This window comes from Equus asinus, chromosome X, assembly GCF_041296235.1.
Source record: "Equus asinus isolate D_3611 breed Donkey chromosome X, EquAss-T2T_v2, whole genome shotgun sequence".
In the NCBI taxonomy this organism is placed as follows: domain Eukaryota; kingdom Metazoa; phylum Chordata; class Mammalia; order Perissodactyla; family Equidae; genus Equus; species Equus asinus.
In genome coordinates this window covers 17,362,864-17,386,506 of record NC_091820.1, presented here as the reverse complement: position 1 = coordinate 17,386,506, position 23,643 = coordinate 17,362,864, and the positions used below count along the sequence as shown (strand labels likewise).

The following is a 23,643-nucleotide window of genomic DNA, read 5'->3' as shown; positions in this document are numbered from 1 at the left end:
CTGACATAAAAATTATCTTGAGCTGAAGGCAAATGAGACGCAGCAGATACAAGAAAAGTTCCTGCCCTCCTCCGGTTTGCCTAAAAAGCAGGGCATAAATTCTCAAATTGTCCTTCCTCCGCTATCTGGAAGTACAAAAGCGAATCACTAGAGACAACTTTAGGTCCTATCAGTCTGGAGACAGTGCCAGAGGAATCCACATCCAAACTCTACTAACGAGCCTGTATCTACCATTAGTTTCCTGTATGTTTACCTTCCCATAATCTGCTGCCCTTAGAAGTCTAAAACTGGTTTCCTTTGTCTTATCATTTCTCTACAAATTTATTTTTCTTGGTTAAAGATGCCATATAAGCTAGAGTTCTAAGCCACCTCTTTGAGTTATTCATTTCTCTGAATTTCTCTCACATATGTATGAGATGTACATGTTAATGAACTTCTGTTTGTTTTTCTCTTGTTACTCTATCTTTTGTTACACATGCCCCAGTCAAGATAGAAGGGTAGAAGAAAAGATTATTTTTCCTCCCCAACAGAGACAAAGCCAAAGAGGTAAGCTACACTTTTATTTGGCCCTCTGTAGGAAAAGTCTTCCCACCTTGCCCAGAGCCCGTGCCTACGGGTCACGTGCCTGTGGAGATTGGGACCAGCAGACTTCCTGGGAATCCTCTGTACCTGCTGTGGCCAAGGTTAAGGCTGCTCATAGCATCCTTAGGATGCTGCTTCCCTAGGAATTCGGGATCTTTTTCTCTGGGGGTGGCCTGGCAAGCATAGGTCCCAGGGGCAAAGAGCGCAAACAAAGAAACATTTCAGAAAAGATCCAGCTTTTGGCTACAGAGTCAAATCCAGCTGAGGAAACTGTTCCTCCTAATCCGACACAGAGCTCACCAGCACAAGCCCTGCTCCCGCCAGCAGGGCAGCCATAGGCAGTGCTGCATCCCTTCCTGCTGGGCCTTAGAATCATTACATAGTGACCTTGAGATCCTCCTACTCTGTTCTGGAAGAGGCAAATCTTCCAGAAGACACCCCCCAAAATAATTTGTATAGCCTTACATTCATTTAACAGCTATGATAACCAGAAAAATAACAGGCCGCCTGTTCTTTGCTGCTTGTTTACAATAAAAGCATATGCTTGCAGGGAACACAGAATCCTAAACAAAAATTGGTGCTTATTTCAGCATACTAAATTTCCAGTTGAAACCGACACTGTTGGTTTCACAACACAAAAACACTCATGACCTCTTAAGAGATGAAAGGGGAAAGGCAGGGAGACAGAGATAACAAATTTACCCTTGATGGGAGCAGAGGCATCCTTGTTTATCTTTTACAAGTGATCACCTCTAGTGAAGAGCATGACGAAGCCACATCCCCACGATTCCATTTTGAAACCGAGGTCACTGCCACAAAAGCCCAGATGTTAGGTCTCGGGCCATTGCAGGTATCTAGACCCTCCCCACTCAGGAGGCAGGTCACTAGGGAATGCTGAGGTCAACACCCCTTAGGAGGCGCTGTAATTAGCTGCAGTCCAGAGCTTCACAGTGAAGGAAAGAAAAGCTTCTCCCCCTCACAAATTGGAACATTTTTCCAGCTTTCCCAATGGGTTGCCAAGTGACTCAGCATTGGCCCAGTGTGGGCACTATTATTGATGAGAAATCTTCCGCCTGGGTGATATACTGCATACAACACATGCCCAAAGAACAGTGCCAAGTCATACCAGGAAGAGCAGGCGAATTATTCACCTCCACTTCTAACACAGGCAAATCCTGTCTTAATGCAGGGGCTACTCAGTATCAGAAAGACAAAGCCCTAAGATTGTCAGAGATTTCCATCTAAGATTCAAGGAATTATTAGGCAGAGCCTCTCCTTTCTTGTTGACTATTAAAAGGCAATCAAATCGAGGACAGCAGAGAAAAAGGGCAAGAAAAAAATAATTTTTCAAAAACAACCCCAGAGCAGAAAGCTGCATAAAAGCCTTTGGTAGCCTAAATGTTGTCTTTGTGAGTACTACGAGCTCCCCCGAGAGGTCATTTCCAGAACTGCATGTTTATTTAATTTGGAAAAAGAAAATCTGCATCTTCCGGGATCCTAGGCCACAACTGCCTTGGAGAACCGCTGAAAATTCTTGGACAACATTCCCTCTTCCTTGCCTTTTATCAAAGGAACTGCTCTCAACTCTTAAATACAGGATATACTCAGGGAACCTGATGAGATCCAGTAGGACAACTGCCTTTGATATTTGCACCTGTCAAGGAACTAGTTGAGTTCCTGGCAAGTAGAACTCAGCTCAAAGAAAGCAGAGTGTTCAAAGAGTACTTTCAGAAGAAAAAGTGATGGCTCTCAGTGAAATAAAACATGACTGGAGAGCAACTCAAGGGGCAAACAGGAATGTGCCTAATATTAGAAAGACTAAGAACAATCCTCCTTCAAGAAGGACCCATGGGCCACCTGCCTAGAAGGCCCAACTATAAGATACCCACTCTCTTACGCAACTCAGAAGATCTCTCTGAGGCAATCACCAGCCATACTTCCTAAAGAACTGACTGCGGTCTCCAGGACAGTGCCCTGCTATCTGTCCATTCATAACATGCACACACTCCTCACCACTCCACTCCACTCTCCACACTGGTTGCCCTCAGTCCATGAGGAATCAGACTAGGATCAAGAGCCCCCAACACACTGAGCTCTCACCTGCCCAGCACAAGACACATTCTGTTCCAGATATCACAAGCTAGCTCAACAAATAAGTGAAGCCTTCAAAAAACAACGTGTTGGTTCCAAAAGTTTCATCTACCATCTGGAGAGCTTCTCATCACAGCCCCTGCACTCCCGGCTTTCATCAGCTTGCTCTTTACATGACTTAAGACAGTCTCGAAGGGGAAAAAAGTCAAACTCAGCTTTTGTCTTCCTCTGCTACCCTCCACCCTCGGCCACCAAAGTTCTTTTTCCACTATAAACACTGAACAGCCTTTTCATGTCTATTGACAAAAATATCTATGGCAATGTTTATCTATCTCAGGAGTATTAAAGCTCTAGAAAATATCTGTGCTAAACCTCTGCACATACTCATTTCAACAAGGTTAAGCATTCCCAGAATGTTTTACTTTTTTAACAGACTTTATTATTTAAAGCAATTGTAGGTTCACAGCAAAATTGGGCATAAAGAACAGCATTCCCATATGCCCCCTGCCCCCACACATGCACAGCCTCCCCCATTATCAATATCCCCCACCAGAGTGGGGCATTTGTTGCAACCAATAAACCTACATTGGCAAATCATAGTAACCCCGAGTCCATAGCTGACAGTAGGGCTGACTCTTGGTGCTGTACATTATATGGGTTTGGACAAATGTATAGTAACATGTATCCACCATTATAGTATCATGGAGAGTAGTTTCACTGCCCTAAAAATCCTCTCCCTCTTTGTTTCTTGACCATAAGGCAAAAATGTTTGTGCTCAGCATGACTCAGTATGACTCTAAGCAGTGTTCCTGGGGCCTGCCTAGCAATAAGAATCACCAGGGAGACGGGTTAAAATCACAAATGTTCAGACTGCACCCTCAATCCACTAAGTCAGCCTTTGCTAGGGAGGAGTCCAAAAAGCTATAGCGCGTCCAGGCCCCCAGGTGATTGCTATCGTCAGGAAAGTTTCAAAAATACCTCTCTAAAGATGAAACGCCCCTAATTTCAGAGTCTCCCAGCTGCAGAGCAGCTTCCAGTAAGAATGTAGCAGGTGTTCCCTCCTCCCTCGAGCTCCAGCTCCAACAGAATACCTGGAATTCAAGATGGGTCCCATTCTTTTCTTTCAAACAGCATGGCTACTAATACTTTTTTCACCTATTCCCAGAAAATTTTACAAGGCTTAGCCAGTGTCCACTTCTATTAGGAAATATTTTTGTATTCCTACACAATGGTTTACCACAGGTCTGCAGTTTATAAGGATGCTATTAGGATCATTTGTGCAAAATGATGGGTTAGGAAGTAGATCTGCTTGGTTACAGGAAAAGAATTGCCCGAGGACATTTGCACACACCATGCGTGGAGCAGAAGGACACATGGCCAATATGGGTTTTTCTTCTTTGCACCTTGAGGGCTCTTCTGCCAGCTGCTCCCCATGGCTTCCCACTGCTCTGCATTCTGCCATAGCCAATGATGGTTTATGGCAAAATTCGCTGGGCAGCAAGCCATGTGGCTCTTACAGACGGCAATTAGGAGCGAAGGAAAGGCAGAATTACAAGGTGTTTGAAAATGAAGTTCGAAAAAAGAAAAAGTCAGATCTTATTTTCTCTTACCTCCTGCTGATGAAATCTATGTACTTTCCAAAACAGACACCTAACTCCAGGGTCAATCGGAGTCAACAGCTCAGTCAATATAAAAATCAACTGCACAGTCAACGTTGAGCATGAAAATCTGTTAAACCAAAAGTCGTATTTTTTCATCAAAAGGAATCCTTACCTTTTCTTTGGCTTTCATTTTTGTCCCTGTATCCATCCACTCATTTTCTTTCTCCAGCATGTCAATAAAGGCCCAGCGAACACCCTCAATTAATTCCTCCATCTACAAGGAAATACCCAAAGAGGCAGGTCAGAAACAAGGAGCTTCAGACAAGGCTTTCTGGGCCTCAAGAAATAGTTCATTGCTAAACATGGTGAGAAAGAGTTTCCTTTCAGCTTCACTCCACGCTTTGGCAACACTTCTTCACCCAGGAAAACGCCTTTTTCCCATACTGTTAGAAGATAACTAACCATTTCTTTCCATAAGAACAATTTGATGGCCCAGTTGTAAAAGGATTATATGGAGAAAGGAATTTGCCATAGGTTATAACTAACTAATAATTTACACGTAGTTACTAAATTAGCCCATCCTTATCAAGGTAGCAACTAATTTCAATAGTTTAATAAGGGTTTGAGAGAGACAAGCAAAGGCATGGGCTGTGTGTTTCAGACAGATATTGCAGAATAAAGTGAGTGAACAGTTGAAAGAGATACTGTTAACAGAGAAACAGGCAGAAACAGAAAAAGCCAGCACCCCAAAGGACATTTCCCCAACATAAATCAGACTTATGTCAGGACCCCAGTTCCTTCCAAATTTAGTGCCAGTGGTTAAACCAAATGCTTGGCTGTTCTCTGTCATCTTCCTACTCTCCTCCCTACTCCCTCACAGCTCAGAAAAGTCTTGTTATTTCAAATCTAAAATGGTAGGTCTAAAGGGGGCTGCTACAGAAAGGCTGTCTTCTGAAAGACCTATTCCAACGTGTTTCAACAGTGAGACCACACCCACACTGATTATGTGTTTGCCCTGGCTTTTCTCCCAGTATTTGTGAGTCAGTAGAGAGGACCTGGGAAAGAGAGATCCTAACACTTAATTTCAGAGGCCCACACAAAGAAGTCTGGGGAGGGCCTGCCTGTTTATGGGTGGAAACCCCTTGAAATTCCATCCTCCTGCAGAGGTGCTTCCGTTTTCCTAATGGGATACTCAAGAAAAAATAAATACTAGGTTCGGCAGCAGAATTAAAGTTTTCATTTGAGATTATGGGGTTGTAAATCCATTTTTAGCATTAATTCTACAAGGAAAGAAGTTTAGATGCTTCCTTGGTTCTATAATGGATTGTCTGCATGAAGCTCAAAATAATTTTTTTCTGTTTAATAAGTTTTAAGCTATGTTTTCAGTTCAATAACAGTTGTAAGGGAACCAGAGCTGTAAATCAGTGGGCTGGGTTCCATCGTATGTAAATAAGAACAAACAGCAGATGGTGGGGGGGGGGGGTACTTCACAGCTATTTCTTCCCAACTTAGTAAAAACATTAAAAGAATAGACATCTCAATTTGGGATTGGGGCATGATAAAAAACATGAAATGACAGAAGAGCAAAGTTCCTTTAAAATCATTAAATCAGTGGTTTTCAACCTTGTCTGCACATTGGGATCTTTGGGGGGAGCTTTAAAGAATCTTGAGGCCTGAGCATCAGGGTGCTGACGTCATTGTCCCAGGGTGTGGCCTGGGCATTGGGAGTTTTAAAAGCGCCCCGGGTGATTCTAATGTGCAGCCAGGGTAGAGACCCAGTGTCTAAGGGAAGCTACTTATTTTACAGATAAGGAAATGAAGAGTCAAGAGAATCCATGATCTGTTCCAGCTCTTACAGCTAGGAAGGGTCAGAGGCAGGACCTGACCACAAAGCTAAATGACAGTCGTGAGCTCAGAACTTCCAGGAGCAACAGAGGTGTCCCTCAAAAATCAGAGGAAAATGCCAGGAAAGTAGAAGGGAACCAACAGAGAGCTGCAGAAGTGACCACTTCAAATAGAAAACCCACACAAGGAAGGTGTTAAAATGACAAGGAAATCTCCAGGGACTAGGTCTTTGCCTGTGCAGGCACCAGCCCCCCTAAGTCTGTATGACCTCATCATGCAGCAGCATACATCAGTCAGCCCATCACCTTCACATAAAAAGATAAATAGGGGCCGGCCCCATGGCCGAGTGGTTAAATTCCCACACTCCGCTTCGGTGGCCAAGGGTTTCACCAGTTCAGATCCTGGGCACAGACACAGCACCGCTTATCAAGCCATGCTTGATGGCACATAGCACAACCAGAAGGACCTACAACTAAAATATACAACCATGTACTGGGGGGCTTTGGGAAAAGAAGGAAAAAAAGAAAGAAAGAAGATTGACAACAGATGTTAGCACAGGTGCCAATCTAAAAAAAAAAAAAAGAGGGGCCAGCCCGGTGGCGCAGCAGTTAACTTGGCATGTTCTGCTTCAGAGGCCTGGGGTTCGCCAGTTAGGATCCTGGGTGTTGACCTAGGTACTGCTTGTTGAGCCACGCTGTGGCAGGTGTCCCACATATATAGAGGAAGATGGGCATGGATGTTAGCTCAGGGCCAGTCTTCCTCAACAAAAAGAGGAGAATTGGCAGCAGATATTAGCTCAGGGCTAATCTTCCTCAAAAGAAAAAAAAGAGAGAGACAGAGAGAAATAATATCTTCCCAAACGAAGGAGGGGCAATAGGGATAGAAAGAAGCAGGTGGATTGATTTGTGAGAGATTCAGTGACCAAATTAATGGAACCAGGTGATTAATTTTACGTGAGGAGAGGAGGAAAGGGGGAAGAGTCAGATTAATTCCAAGGCTTCAGGTACAAGCAACTAGATGGATACTGCCACCATTTTCTAATACTGGGACTGTTAGAAGAGAAAGAGGGCTTGGGATAGAGGCCAGTCTGGACAACCGAGGCAAGGAGTTAGTCTACGAAAGAGAGAAAGCAAATATAGGGTACAAGTGGATGTAGGGTTCAGAGAGGGGTCTGTGGGTTTTGGGTTTGGGTTGTATGCATTTGCTTGTTGATGCTGCTATTGCTGCTGTGGTGGTGGTTGTTGACCATGTGAGATTCAACTGTGTTTAAATAGCGATAGAAACTCAACAATAAGAAAGCAAACAAACTGATTTTAAAATGGGCCAAAGACCTTAACAGACATTTCACTGAAGAAGATATACAGATGGTAAGTAAGCATATGAAAAGATGCTCCACATCATGTCATCAAGGAAATGCAAACTAAAACAAGAATGAGATACCACTATATACCCATTAAAACGGCCAAAATCCACAACATTGACAACATCAAGTGCTGACAAGAATGTGGAGAAACAAGAATTCTCCTTCATTGCTGGTGGGAATGCAAAATGGTACAGCCATTTTGGAAGACAGTTTGGCAGTTTTTTACAAAACTAAACATACTCTTACCATATGATCCAGCAATCACACGCCTTAGTATTTACACAAAGGAGGTGGAAACTTATATCCACACAAAAACCTACACATGAATGCATGGATGTTTATAGCAACTTTATTTATAATTCCCAAATCTTGGAAGCAACCAAGATGTCCTTCAGTAGGTGATTAGATAAACAAACTGTGGTACATCCAGGCAATGGAATAGTATTCAGTGCTAGAACAAAATGAGTAATCGAAACCATGAGAAGACATGGAAGAACCTTACGTGCATATGTAGGGGAGGAAGACAATTCCTCTACCCTCTAAGTCCTTCTGACTGGTCCAAGAATTAAATTGACATGAAACAGAATAACAAGAGAAAATCAAAGTTTAATAACATGTACACATGGGAGAAACCCAGGAAAACTGAGCAGCTCACCAGAATGGCCAAAGCCACGACTTTAAATATCATCTTCAGCTAAAGACAGAAGAGGATGTTGGGGGTAGTGATTAGGGACTTCCAAAGGGGAGGAATGCAATTTACACAGAGATGGAAATGCAAACGTTTGTTAAACAAGTGTTTGCTGGGCCAACTCAGAAACACATTCTATATCACACTAGAATTATCTTATGGTATTAACTCCTTCCTGTAACAGGCCTTCTACCTTAAATTCATTTAAGCAGTTAGGAGGGAGGTCAAAGTTTCTTTCAGAGTCTTTCGTTCTTAAAAATAATCAAGGCAAAGAGACACATTTTGGGGTGGCCAATTCTGATCTCCCACACGTTACTAAGTGAAAGAAACCAATCTGAAAAGGATACATTCTGTATGATTCCAACTATATAATATTCTGGAAAAGGCAAAACTATGGAGACAATAAAAAGATCAGTAGTTGCCAGGCTTGGGGCCAGGGAGAGAGAAACAGGCAGAGCCCAGAGGACTTCTAGGGCAGGGAAAATATGCTGTAAGATATTACAATGATGTATATATGTCATACTTTTGTCCAAACCCATAGAATGTATATCACCAAGAGTGAGCCCTAAGGTAAACTATGTACTTTGGGCAATTATGATGTGTCAAAATAGGTTCATTTTTAGAAAAAAAAATGTATCATTCTGGTGAGCGATGTTAATGGGAGAGACCATGTTATGTGTGGGGGCAGAGGTTTATGAGAAATCTCTGTACCCTCCTCTCAATTCTGTTGTTGAAGGGGAGAATATGCCACCCCAAAATATGCCTCTTCGGCATAAGGATTACCTTTAGCTGATTATTTTTAAGAAGGAGCAGAGAGGAAAAGCTCTGAAAATCAGTTAAGTTATCCTCTTGTAAGAGACATTTACGTTTATAAGGGAACTCTTCATTTGTAAGGGTGCCATTCTCCATACCAGGAAGAGACAGAGGACTAAATCTTTAGAAACTCACATCAGTGGAGAAGGCAAGGACCTAAATCTGCATAATCTCCATACCTTTGTGATTTCCTGAAAACCTCCCACAACTGGCCTCCATTGCCCACCACTCTCTTGTGTCTTTAGCTGGAGATCATATTTAAGGTGGTGGCTTGGGTCATTTTGGATAGTTACTCAGTTTTCCTGGGCATCTCCCATGTTTACAGGAGGTATACATGTTACTAAACTTCTGTTTTTCTCCTACTAATCTGTTTTTTATTACAGAGAGGTCTCAGTCAAGAACCTAGACGTGTGGGAAAATTATTTTTCCTCCTCTAAATTACAAATCTAAAGTTGCACTAAAAAAAGTGTCGTCTTAAAAAATACAAAAAGAAAAAAAAAAGGAAAGGATTCAGTGAAGAGGAAGAGGCTGAAAATATAGACGAGAAAAAAAGAAAAGAACAGTCTCTGAGAGGGCAAAGGGGGACAGGATCCAGAGAATATATGAAAGGATTCACCTTAGACATGAGACACAATTATGAGAAAAGAGAAGGATAAATGATGGACACAAATGCAGAAGAACCTACAGATTAAATGGTGGAAGGTTGAAAGTCCTAGTATAATGGTGTGTCTTTTCTCCATTGAAATAGGAACAAGATGTGCTAAAAGGGAGGTTTCTCTCAAATATTCGATGTCTTCACACACAGCTATATCCATCCTGCTGGCATGAACATATTGGTAGGAAAAGGGGTAGTTACAGGTGAGGACAAAGAGGGCAATGAAAGGCTTCATCTCAATACTCTAGCCAACATGCAGCGATAAGAGAAAGCACCTAAAGAATATGGAAAAAGCTGACTATATCCAAGGAAAATATTTATTTGGAGTAAAGAGTAAGAAAACTAATCTGCTTTCATTATGGTTTAAAATAATCAACTAAACAAAATAAGCACTCTCCAAGCCAAAGAGACCTTGGCAAATATATACTTAGGAATTTTTGGACTTCCACGGTGAATCTTAAGGTCATTTTGTCCCTATTCTTTTTGGGGCAGTTTTATGAAGTATGTACTTATTATTAAAATGGGGTATAGTGCTTCCAGATACTTATCTCTAAGCAGCGTGGTTTCATAGGATCCTCCCCTGGCCATTCCTGGGCATTATAAGGGCTATCAAGTTCATTAAAGTTTTAAGCATTTTGCATAGATTTTCAAAGCGCTCTGTCTGTAACCTGCTGATTGGCATTCCAAATGAAAATAAACAGAGGTGAAAAGACTTCAGCCCTTTGCAGGGATGAGGAATGACAAACAGCTGACTCACATGCAGCTTCCTTCCTCCTCTTCCTTTCCTTCTCTCCCCTCTCCCCTGCCCCCACAACCTGTCTTCCATAAATCCATGCTTTGATAACTCAGTCTCTTTGTGGCCCTCTCACAGCTGTCAAAACCCAAGTAAGCATTGCCCTCTTTGCCTTCCCATTAGCCTCAGGTGGTCTTTGCCCTCATCCTCTCAGGTGCCACCACTCCCCACCCCAGGCCCCATCTCCAGTTCTCAATTTTTTCTTTCTTGCAGACTTCACAGATTTATTGTACAACATTTTCTGTGAAATGGTGCTGAATTACCCCAGTCTAACTCAAGAACAAGGGAAATCTTGGAAGGTGATTAATGTTATTGGTTGACAAGTCAATGCAAATAAGAGAAATAATGATTTTAGCATGCTGGAACTAGGAAGATAAATCACTGAACACTTCTGATTTTTATCTTTAGACTACTCTACAGCATCACACAATAACATCACCTTCAGTCAAGTCATGTTCCCTGAGGCAGGAAAAGCCTGCTATAATTTTAAAATAAGAAAAAAGAGAGAAATAGTATTTCTTCACCAAACCTTGACCTAATGCCCCAACAGCCAGCATTTAACACTAATAGAAATCACTTAAAGTGGAGTCATCCATAGAAAATATTTATTTAGAGTCAAAAATCAAAATACAACATACAAAAATTAATTCAAGTGTTATTATGGTAAAATCTGCCACATTCAGGATAAGGGCCCTCTAGGCAAAGCAGTATTTTGTTAAGCATCTATTTATTTCAGATTTTTGGATCCACACTGTGAAAATATAATTAATTTGGTTGGTCTATGAGCAGTTATTAGTTCTTTTCCTCAACCAGTGTTATTTAAAAGTGGGCTCCCCTTCTTCATTCTTTGTCCCCCAGGACTTCGCCCGTAGTGTTCTACATCAGACGTCACATACTGATGAGTCCACACATGCATACGCACGCACCTGTTACTGTTCCATCAAAGGCTTTTTTTATGAGATTTTCCTATCTTAGTAAATTATAAATTGTCTCACTTGCTCCTCTTTTGACCTTTCCTTACCCTTTCTCCTATCACATGGACACAGAAATTTTGTGTTTTGTCTAAATAGGACAAGATAGTTCTATTAATGCATCTGAAGGGACATATGCCAACACTACTTTGAAAAGAGGGGGTCAAGTCACCCCATTGTCAACACTAGTTTCCTTCAAAGTTTTGTCTCTGGCAATAGAGAAATCCTACAAAGCAAACACAGATCCTACCTCACACTCATGAATCCCAAACACTTAAACGCACACTTTCAGTCCCGTCTGAGTTCCCCTTAGGCTTATAATCAGAATGCAGGTGTGTGTTTTATTACCATTTATATTTATTTGGTCTCTCCAACAAGATCTGTAAGATCTGAGAACAAGAATCATGATTTAGATCAAATGAGATCATGGATATGTAAGCAAACTAAAAAGTATTCTGCAAATTTAAAACTGTTCATTTTATGACTTCATATCTCATCTTGTTAGTTTTATGATTTCATATCTCACTTGATATGATTCTTCACACAATATGATTTCATACCTCATATAATACCTATAGCAGCTGCTCAATAAATGCAAGTTGATTTATGCTTTTCAAAACCCCCAGTGGGTATCTCGCAGAGAAGTGAAATAGAATCCAGTATCTTTATATATGCTAATGTATAACAGTTATTCCAAATACAAACTTTAGTGGAAATCGAATGACTAAGTTAGCCCATTCTATTCTGAGATTGTCAATGCCAACATGATACAGGACAGACGGCTAAAAATGGTTTAAAATATATATCTATTATATAGCTGGTAGAAATAATTATAGGCTGATAGAATTCTTAAAAAAAAAGCAGCAGTAGCAAAAAAAAAAGAAAAAATCTGCAAGGCTGATTGTATGCATTAATCTTAAAATACTGTAATTTTAATAAAATTCATAAATGAAAGGCATAATGTGGAGGTTTTCCTCTTTAATATATTTAGAAATTATAAGTAATAGCTTATAAAAGATAAGAGTAAAAAGTCTCCAGTCTTCCCACTGGTCTAGAGCAGAGCAAGTTTCCTCAAATTGTAACCACTTGGTTAGTGAATGCGAAAAATGGAAATTATCAGTAATTTATGTAGTTAACGCTGAAGAAATAGGATGCAATCTGAGGGAAGTTTTTAAAACTTTTTTCTGACAACTGTCATTTTACTAGAAATACAGATATTAAGTAAATCAATGCACTAATAAATATTAAATGTTCATTGATTCACTATTTACACTGTAACTATTTATTAAGATGAGTTTGAATTGGCTCCCAATAAAGGAAAATAATAACGGCTTAAAATAACAAGTAAAGAAGAGAACCAAATTGAGATGGGAGAAGTGGTCAAGCCAGATAAACTAAGGATAGTTAGAAAATACTGAGGTTTCTGGCAGCCAAGCGAGCTAATAAAACAAATCATACCAGTTTGTCAGGATTAACAAACTTGCATAGCTATTAAACATGCTGGCAAAAGAAAAGAAGAATACCAAATTATTTGTGCTCTAGACGCTATAAAGCCTGTTAGTCTGGTGGTGCAGGAATTTAGCATGTTCTTTTAGCAAAAAGGATAACTCTGGGGTGGAAGTAATACAGAATAAAATATTTACTGGATATGAACATATAGACTGTGTTCTAATTTTATACCTCGTCTTTTCCTGTTTCACACTTTCCCACCCAGAGAGAGAATGGATAAGAGACCAGAATAATATTTACATGTCAACCAGCCTCATAATCTCCAGACTTGGGCTATGGGTAAACTCCTCCCAGCAAGTAATTGCCTGATCACTTCCAGAATTCAGCTCTGTTGGAGGGTATAAATGCTTTCTTTCAGTGAATGAATCCAGTACGGGGTCTTTGCAGTCCACAGGTCTGATCAGATCTGCCTGACAAGACTGTGACCATTAATATGTGGCAAAGGCAACAGTGGCCAATGTTATCCAGAGATGTAGACAACAAACAGGAAAGGGGCCAAATGTGTCGTCATTGTGGCAGTACACTCAAGGACAAGGGTAAGAGTAGTGTCCACATTTATTTCAAAAGAATTCCCAATGAGCTATCTAAATCACCTGTTTTGCTGGATGTCATTTTACCAAAGGTTGCTTAAAAAGAGCTGTCAGGATTGGGGTCTGATGACATTTGTTGTAACAAGAATTAGCCCGTAGAGAGTTGTGATACCCGGAACTGTTATAGAAATTATATTTGGCTCCTCAAGTAGTTTCATGAGACTCTCCTATGAGCCAGACTTAGCATTAAATGAAAGGGCAGACTGGAATGTGGCCAGGGAACCAGCATCAAAAGAATCTTTAGCCCAATTGAGAGTACTACACTGGGCATGTATGGAGGACTAGGAACAGAACAACTCCCAGGCATCTCCTTCACTCTCGCTATTTCTTAGAGAAATTAGAAAGAGGAGATCTCAATGCAGGAAGGTTGCTACAGTCCAGGCCAGGACTTTGATGGTATGAATTCTCTTTATGGTTAATCTTAGGTAGAGTACACAGTAACAAGACCAGCTAACATTCACTGGGCACTTACTACACACCAGGCATTGTGCTAAGTCTTCTATTCGGATTATCTAACTCAGTTCTCACCACAAACCGATGAGGTAGGTACTGTTTGTATCCCTATCTGTGATTCACTGCAATGATGGCTTTAATTCTACATCCCTCCCTTTATTCACACCCTTTGCTGTGTGACTTTGCAGTTCCTCTCACTAAAAAAGCAGAACCTATCTCCCCACTCTGTAGATCTGGATTAGCCTCGTGGCTTGCTTTGGCCAACAGAATGCAAACACGACACTATGCCAGTTTTGAGCTGAGGCCTCAGGAGGCCTCATGTGTTCCTGCTCGCTCACTTGCACCTCTGCCATCTCTATGAGAACGTGCCTGAGCTAGCCGGCTGAAGAAGTAAAGGACCTGGGGCAGAGCCAGCCGAGTCATCCCCATCACCTCTGCCAAAGCCAGCCTAGACCAGCCAACCCCCAGTCTTCAAGAAGCTCAGCCAAAATAAGCAGAGCTGCCCAGGGGGACCAACTGACTCCACAAGTGTCAGCAATAATTGCTTATTGGTGAAGGCCACTGAGGTTTTGTGATTGATTGTTATGCAGCATTACCATAGCAACAGAAACTCATGCACCATTTATAAACGGAAGACTGAGGCACAAAGAGGTTACCTAACTTGCCCAAATTGATAAGAGCAGAGCTGGGTTATGAGCTGCTAATGCAACTTTGCAGAAAATCAGACATAATTTCTGTATAAGGTCAATATTTTCTAACTATTAAAAATCCCTTGAAAACTCAAATCATTTTGGTTTGTCTTAATCCAGATAGGTCTTTAGCAAAAACTCAGAGAAACTGATCTTGATATTATAGCTGATACCATTTACTAGACAGAGATACTTGGTAGCCAGAAAGAATAGCCTTTCTTTGCATGACTCGTGTTGAAGGAAGTTTTATCTTTATCTGTACAATGGCTGTAGTGAGAGCAACCACCGTGAGTAGCAGCATCTGTAAGGAACAAAGAATCCCTCAGTGTAAGGGCACTGCTGTAATGCATGATGCTGCCTTTCAAGTGACTTCTGCCACCAACGTTAGAGTTACATCTCATTTACTCAACCACTGAGAGAAACGGTGAGCGGGGGAATTGGAGAACTTGAATATTAATGGCAGTACATCAATTCAATTATCTTGGCTTACTAATGAGGTGAACTCCTAGTGTATGGAGGTTGCAAGTTCAAACTCGACCACTGCAATTGGACCCATGTGGGTACTTAAGTCTTTGGCACCAGCTGCAGCAGTATGGGGTGGGAGGAGAAGCCTGTTCTTGGGATAAGAATTACTACCAGAATTGCTCACGCAGAACAGCTCAGAAAATTGGAAGATACTGTAGGTCATCTATGGCATTACTTGGGGACGTGAACAATGTCTTTACCATAAAGGGAAAAAAGAATAAGCTACTAAAATGTAGGAGAAATTCGTGAATTGTTTTACACAGTAAGTTTTAATTTTTCACTTGATAAAGTCTAAACGTGAAGTGCAATAAAAGATTTGTTCCTCTTTCACTAGATTAACCTTCTGCATACAGAATGTTTTAATGTACAATAAGAGACTAGTGACTTTAGCTTTGAATTGAGGGTGGACAAAGACTGTCTCCTGGAACAAACTTTAGTCAGGTTCTCTAAGCCCTCTTCTTAATTAGGCCTCAACTCTGGCCCTCATCCTGTCCTTGCCGGGCCTACGGGCCTACGTAGCTTTGTTTTAGCAAGAATCCTGAAAACTCAGTTTAGAGAAAAACTTCCATCCTTGCTAGCTGAGCACCATCCACATCTGGTCAAATCCCTCATCCCCCGCTCTTGATACTTGAGCACCCTGGCCTGCCTTCAGCAGAAGTCCCCCAACCCTTGATGTTTCCTCTTAGTAATTTTCCATCCTCTGACCCTCTCACTCTGCTTGTTGACCATAAATCCCCAGCTGTCTTTGCCATATTCAGAGTTTAGCCCGATCTCACTTCCCTACTGTGATAGTGAAACCGGCAAACAGCCATTGATGATTAAGTATCTGGGTACTAAAGTTTTTTCCTTTTTGCAATTACTGATTATTGCTTTTAGCTGTTTAACCCACCCATTGTTAACTGTGCTGCTTAGGCAATATGCTGTCTGACTCCCACTAGGTTCCTACAGATAACATCTCCCTGGAGCCTGGATCACCATGGTAATGGGTGTGTGAGCTGTTTTTCAGGAATTACAACTTGTCCACTTCAGGCAAATTGAGACCACCAACTCATCAACCGGGCCAGCATAGATGCCCACTAGGCAACCTTTTCATGTCAAGTGGCTAAAAACTCCACTCTCAGATCATGCTAAGGCCACCATTTTGTGAACATGGGTCCTATGAAGAGACATGAAATCTGACTCTGCTTGCGAAGATCATCAATTATCTTACCTCTCCTCACCTCCCTCCACATTTCAGACCACCTTGCCCCCCTATCCCATAAACATCCCTGAGTCCCTATTTTTGGGGAAGTGAATTGGAGGCTCATGCTCTTGCTTCCTCACGTGGCTGCCTTATGATTAAACTCTCTGCTGGAATCTCGACATCTCAGTGTTTGGCTTTCTGGGTGGGGGGCAAAAACAAACCTGGTTTGGTAACAATAGTCTTGACACCTTTTGCAATAGTCCTGAATAAAGTCTTCCTTACCATTTTAACAAGTATCAGAATAATTTTTTCTTTAACAGGGTTCAGCCTATAACAAAAACACAGAAAACTTGAGGGAACAGCAAAAAAATGCCTATTGGCAGAACTGAGATATATGACTAAAGCTAAGTAGTTTGGGGACACAGTGTCTATAATGAAATAAAAATTTTTCATATTAATGAAAAATTAATATGGTTTAATAATTTAGCTCAGCTGAAATGTTTAAATGGGAACTCCAATTTCACTGAATTTTCTAGAAACTACAGTTAAAGCAGAAAGTTCCTTTTTTTTTTGCATGGACACTTAACAGAAAATCATTTTTTGATATATATGTTCACATCTCCACCTTAGTAACTAAAGAATGGTAAACATTTTTAAAAGACTCTTTTGATAAGAAATCTTACAGAGCCTTTGGTCACCATTCTAAAGATCGGGGATCACTCCTAAGAATGATTTATGTAGAAAATACTGGAAATTGAGCTCAGTGTGTGGACTGAGTCAAAGATATACCTCGGAAGTTGCCCTTAGCTGAAATCTCTGATAATCAGCTTGTTTCTTATTGTTTCCCTCTTTCTTCTGAAAATTATGTGAACAAAAAAATGCAATGTCAACTCGTTGGATTTGAATTGATTAAGCTTTCACTGTATTTGTCTTTAAAATATTGAAATATTAGAAGCAAAATCTATTCCAACTGTTTCCTACCTCTAAAATGTTAAGAAATAGGAAAGGCATGCCATTTATTTTTATAAGATCTTAACATATGAATAAATAATTTCCTGGTAAGGGTGAATTCTTTATAGGACAAGCCACCAAGAAGACTCCTCATTATGACTAGTCTCCTAATTTCAGTCATAAAAATGGTAAAGATTCAAGTGTTTTTCAGAGAGAAGCAAGGGGATAGAGCACTGGCTTAAAGCTAGATTTTCTGGGCTTGAACCCCATCTAAACCATTTTCAAGCTGTACGACCTTGGGGAATTTACTTAAACTCTCTGAGCCTCAGTTTCCTCATCTGGAAGATGGGGACAATAATAGCAGTCATAGAGCCACTGTGAGGATTAAATGAGTTAAGACATTGAAAGCACTTAGAAGAGTGCCAGACATCCAGTTAAACCTCAGTAAAAGTTAGCTACTTTATCATCATCACCAGATTTTTAAAACATCATATCCTGACCATCACAGTCACACTAGGTCCATGGTGACCATCTCTTCCCTTCCCAGCCATCATTGGGATCTTCACCTGCCCTCCATGCATGTGGATATCTATCTGGGCCATTTAATCGTACAATACAGATATTCATAAATTATTATTATAAAAAGGAATTGGATGAGAAAAATAATGAGTAATAACTTTAGACATCCCTCCCTTCACAAACACATACCCCTAATCCTCTTTCCTATCATTCAGGACATAAGCATACAGATCAGGGTTTGTCACAGTAGAATGAGAGCAACATCTCTATTTATAGTGACCATACATCATGCACTCTCTGAGGGAGTCCCACTTTCATATGCTGTGTATAACTTTCCACAAAAGCAACTTGTAAAATGTTGAGCTAATATACTATATTTTAAAATTATGCATGGTCTTCTTCTAAATAAGATAAAAAATCAAAGAAGTTCTCTGACAGACAAGGTCTTGATTTTTCGCTCTGAAGACTGGAGAGAGAATGTTAGTGTAAAAGGCACAAAATGGTATTCCTAGGACATATTTAGTTTGGCCTCCAAATTATTGACCAAGATTTAAACTGTGGGAGATTTCACATAAAAATCCATATTTCTGACTTCTTTCAAAAACAAAAACAAAAAAAAACCCAGAAACCTAGCAACCCTCTGCAGGCATCCTGCATGAATATAGCCAGAGCTGAATCCTGGATAGCATATTCATTCCTGTTCACTACCTTTTGTTCTGGCCACCGAGGCCCAGGGGCAATTACCACTCATCATTGCACTTGCCCTGGTTTTTGCTGACACCCAGCCAGCTTTACTCCTGGGTATTATTTAATGTTCCTCACTGACTGTGAGGGTAGTGGAGCTTGGAACCCCTGGCTCCCACCTTGACTGAGTCCTTTGCACATTCCAGGCACTGAACATCTTTAACTTGCAGACTCCACCCCACCCAGTCTCCGAGCCAAAGAGAACCAAGCCTCCAAGGTGCTTACCTCAGAGCAGGGTCTGGAATGTGCCTCCTCCTGTAAGCTGGTATCCCAGAGAACCTGAACATCCTCACCAAGTAGTAGCTGGACTCCAACTCACACCCCTGTTTCCAGGCCATGAATCCCAGTGTTGCCTGAGTCCTTCCCTTCTGATATTAGAGCCCTCTGTGAAACTCCGTTGGTCAGGGACTGACAACCCCACATTCCTGTCCTGGCTACTAGCACCCAGTCACCCAGGGACTGAGCCCTGCCACGCTAAACTCAAGGGGTTTAGATTTTTTAGATGGGTACTGTTCAACATAGTAACCACATGTCCAATATGGTAGCCATACATGGCAATTAAACACCTGAAATGTGGCCAGTCCGAATCAAGGTGTGCTGTAAGTATAAAAGATACATGGGGTTTCAAGGACTTAGTATGAAATAAAGCATATACTATCACATTTATATTAATTACTTGAAATGATAATAGATATATTTGGGTTAAACAAATTATTAAAATTAATTTCACTTGTGTCCTTTTACTTTTTAATGAGTCTACTAGAAAATGTAAAATTACATATGTGGCTCATATTCAAGTTCTAATGGACAGTGCTACTTTAGGTGACAAAGACAAACACTCTCCAAAGAGTTCTGTAACTCCCTACTCTCACCCCACTGGCCTGTTCCTCAGGTACAGGTAAGGCTTGCAGCCAGTCCCAAATGGGTTAAGGCCCTGTCACTATTTGAAAGGCAGGAGACTGTTCCATATGGCCTCTTTAGGTGGCTTTCTGTTGAAAGAGTCTCCTTTTTCTACATGCTATTCTTTCCATTTTTAATTAAATCTGTAAAACCCCCATAGTTAGGTGTGAATGAATATGAGTATACATATGTGTGTCTGGTGCACATGCACACTTGTATATGGAAGTTATAAAGAACCAGTAACATGGAATTGTGTGTTTTCCAAGGTGAAAAGGAAGAGAACTCTGGTAGGTTTGCGGTGGGGACGAGGTTGCTTCCTCCCCTACAAAGAAAACAAAGTGAACTCCTCTCTCCGACCCTCTATAACAAAGGGTGCCAACCCCACCATTAAGAGGCTGTGGAAACAGATACTGAGGAGACGCAGGAAGTCCCTTGGAGGAATCTAAGTACCACTTTTCAAAAGAAAACTAAATAGTTCAGGAGGGAAAAGAAACAAGCAGCAGCAGCCTGGAGGCCCTCACACCGAGTTTGGCACAGTCTATTTAAGCCACTCTGAATCAGGGAAATTTTCAATGATCTGATTGATCAACTGAAGCAGCTACTTGCACTAACGCAACAGGCTTTAGTAAAGGAAGTATTGCTGCCCAAGTTAGCAGCCAGGCCTGCTCACACCAATCACCAGGGCTGAGGTTTTTGGTGGTAACTCTTTGCAAACGAATGAATGATGCAAAGACCTTACTATTCCAATTGTGGTCCCCGGACCAGCAGCACCAGCATCACCAGCATCACCTGGGAGCTTGTTATGCGAATTCTTGGGTCCTACCCTAGACCCAGGTTAAAAAGATCCTTGTTAAAACGCAAGGAAATTTTGCATTTCAACAAGAAGATCCCCATGTGATTCTTGTACACATTAAAGTTTGAGAAGTACCTGAAGTTTAACCTTCTGAATGCATTTATTTGCTTAACAACCGTTTTTTGGTAAACAAAACAATGGCAGCCTTCCATCTGAGTTAGAGTCTCTGGAATTCGTTTCATTGGGGATCTTTCTGTTTTTCTTTTTCTTTGGCCTATAGCTAATAATATAGAATGATTTTCAAATAAATCAGTGGTTCCAGGTGGTTCTTGGATGGGAGCCCTGTAACAAGGCTATAAAAGGCAGATAGTCCTCTTAGAAGTTTCCAACTTAAGTATTCCCTGAGGCAAATAGCTTCAGTTTAAGGGTGGCAAATAATTTTATTTAAAAATAGATGAGGATCTGTGTAACTATCACATTATCTCCATGTCCCGTGTACATCAAAATAAGGAGGGAAATTGCCAAAATCAACTTTATTTTAGAGTATCACACTGTGACACATGAAAAAGGGACTTTCACACGCAAACTAAGAAAAACAAAGTAATCCACATACCTTTCATATTACATAAAATTCTTCTATTGCCAAGAAAATTCCTGCTATATAAAAAAAAACACCTCCATTATCCCTTAATTGTTTTTATATCCTTCCCAGAGCTTATAGTGTTACCACTGTGATTATCTGACAAATTCTCAATCCATTTACTCCAACTAAGGAGTGAAAGAAAACACACAATGGGAATATTGAGTATTTTGAAATAAGACATTAATTCTTCAGTGGAATTATTTGCAAGAAGAGGACTTTCAGGTTCAAATATGAAGTCTCAAACTTGGCAGAAAATTCTCTAAATTCTCCAATTTTGCTGTCTCCAGACAGCAAAAATCGCAGTAAATGTACTTAGATTTATGCTATTCCTAAGAAAACTTCAGCATATAATACATAGTTGTGTATTACATAAGCAATACATAATACCAATCGTTTGATTATCATGACTTAAGCTTTTTTATATCTTTGTCTTTAAATTCAGTGTTTACTGATGACCTGTACCCAAGCTACTCCTATATTCATATCTGACTGACTACAATGGATTATTATTAGTGAAGGGGAGCAGAATTTGCCACCCCAAAATATGCCTCTTTGGCATATTGATTATTTTGGGCTGATTATTTTTGAGAGGCTGCAGACACAGGAGAATCTCTGAAAATAGGGTAGAAGTTACCCCTTTGTGAGAGAAATAAACATTTATAAGGGAGTTCTTCATTGTAAGGGTGTCTCCCTCTCTCTACCAGGAAGAGAGAGATGACTAAATCTCTAGAAACTCTTACCAGTGGAGAAGACAGGACTTAACTCTGCATAACAACCTTACCCTTGTTTATTGTACTTTTCCTGGTCACCTGTCATAACTGCCCCCACCCTCAACATCTTCTTTTGTCTTCAGCTGAAGATAGTATTGAAGATGGTGGCTTGGGCCATTTCTGGGAGTTACTCAGTTTTCCTAAGGCTCTCCCATGTATATGGGAGGTATGCATGTTATTAAACTTCTGTTTGTTTTTCTCTTGTTAATCTGTCTTTTATTGTCTTTCATTACAGGGGGTCTCAGCCAAGAACCTAGAAGGGTAGAGGGAAAATTATTTTTCCTCCCCTACATTAGTTAATCATGTGTAGATATTTTGTTTCACGCCATTTGTAAAATTTAATTCTTGACAAAGAAAATGCACACACACAAAAAAAAAAAACCTGGCTAAATCCAAATTTCTAAATCAAAATATACCCTCTCTGCCAATTCAGCTGAAAGAGATGGAGAACAACACACTGCCAAGGTGAGGAGTCTTACAGCCACCTCCACCCTCACCTAGATTATTACCGCCTCCAGGCAGCCATACTACATTTCCTCAGTTTACTCATTCTCCCACTCCCCTTGTCAACTATTTCACACCTTCCCCTCTCTCCTCCAACCCTGAACTCAAGACTCATATAACCTACTGCCTCCTTGACATCTCCACTTGGAAGTCTGATAACATGTCAAGTTCAACATGACCAAAACTAAACTCCTGATCTTCTCTTCCAAACCTGGTCCTCCCACAGTATTCCCCATCTCAGTTAACAGCAACTCCAGACTTCCATTTAACCAGACTCAAAGCTCTTACTCTCAGATCCTTCATCCAATCTGTCAGCAAATTATGCTGGTTCTACCCTTCAGAATGTATTCAGAATCCAAGCCCTTCTTGCAAATCTCATTGCTACCACCTGGTCCAAGCCACCATCTCTGCCCTGGTCCCTCCAATAGTCTCCTAACTGGCCTCCCTGCTTCTATCCTTGACCCCCTACAGTCTCTTCTCAGCACAGCAGCCAGGGTGATCCTCTCAACATAAGTCGGGTCACATCAGGCCTCTGCTCAGAAGCCTGCATTAGCTCCCCACTTCACTCAGGGTAAAAGTCAACATTCTTACAATGGCCCATGGGCCTTAGAAAAAAAAAAGCCACCATCCCAGTGACTGCTCTGCTCTCAGTGCCTACTTCCCTCACCCTAGCTCACCCTGCTTCAGCCACGAGGACCTTGAGCACTCCAGGCACATCCCTGCCTTAGGGCTTTTGCACTAACTGTTCCTTCTGCCTAGAACATTCTTTGCCCAGATAGCAGCCATATCTAATTCTCTAATCTCCTTCAAATCTTTGCCAAATGTCATCTTCACAGTAAGGCTTTTCTTGACCATCCTATTTCATCCTACAACCCAACCCACACACCCGCACCTTCCAGCACTCCTGATTCCTCTCTACCCTATCTCCTTTTTCTTTTTTCCAGAGTCCTTACCATCTTCTAACACAATTGTTAATTTATGCATTGTGTTGATTTTTTATTGTCTGTTCCCCCATTAGAGTATCAATCAATGAGGTCAGGGATCTTTGTTTTGTTCTCTACTGTATCCCAAGTGCCTAGAACAGTGCCTGGCATATAATAGGTGTTCAACAAATATTTGTTGAGTAAATGAATGAAACAAAACCTCAGTTTTTGTTAGATGTATCTGGCTGGGCCATTAATGTCAGTACAGCAATTAGAAATAGCCAGGGATCATAGGTACATGGAAGTTTATTATACTGCTCTTTCCACTTTTGTATATATTTAAAATTTTCTAAAAGGATTTCTTTTTAGGTTTAGAAAAAAATAGAGTGTTTTCTGTGAGATAAATGTCACATCTCTTTAGTTTTTAGAAAACAGCATAAGAAGAAAAGGAAAAAACCCTATATTTTATTTCTATTTCTTTTTTTTTTTTTTTCAAAGACTGGCACCTGAGCTAACAACTGCTGCCAATATTCTTTTTTCTTCTG

General features: G+C 40.8%; 1 protein-coding gene across 3 annotated transcripts in view; it reads right to left on the bottom strand.

Moving 5' to 3' along the window:
* PHEX (phosphate regulating endopeptidase X-linked) overlaps positions 1–23,643 on the bottom strand; it is a 203,005-nt gene that overhangs the window by 101,974 nt on the left and 77,388 nt on the right. For all 3 annotated transcript variants that reach the window (XM_070502642.1, XM_070502641.1, XM_044764063.2), the window contains one exon: positions 4,447–4,548. In XM_070502642.1, coding sequence (XP_070358743.1) covers positions 4,447–4,548 — 102 coding nt within the window. The remainder of the gene's footprint in view (positions 1–4,446; positions 4,549–23,643) is intronic.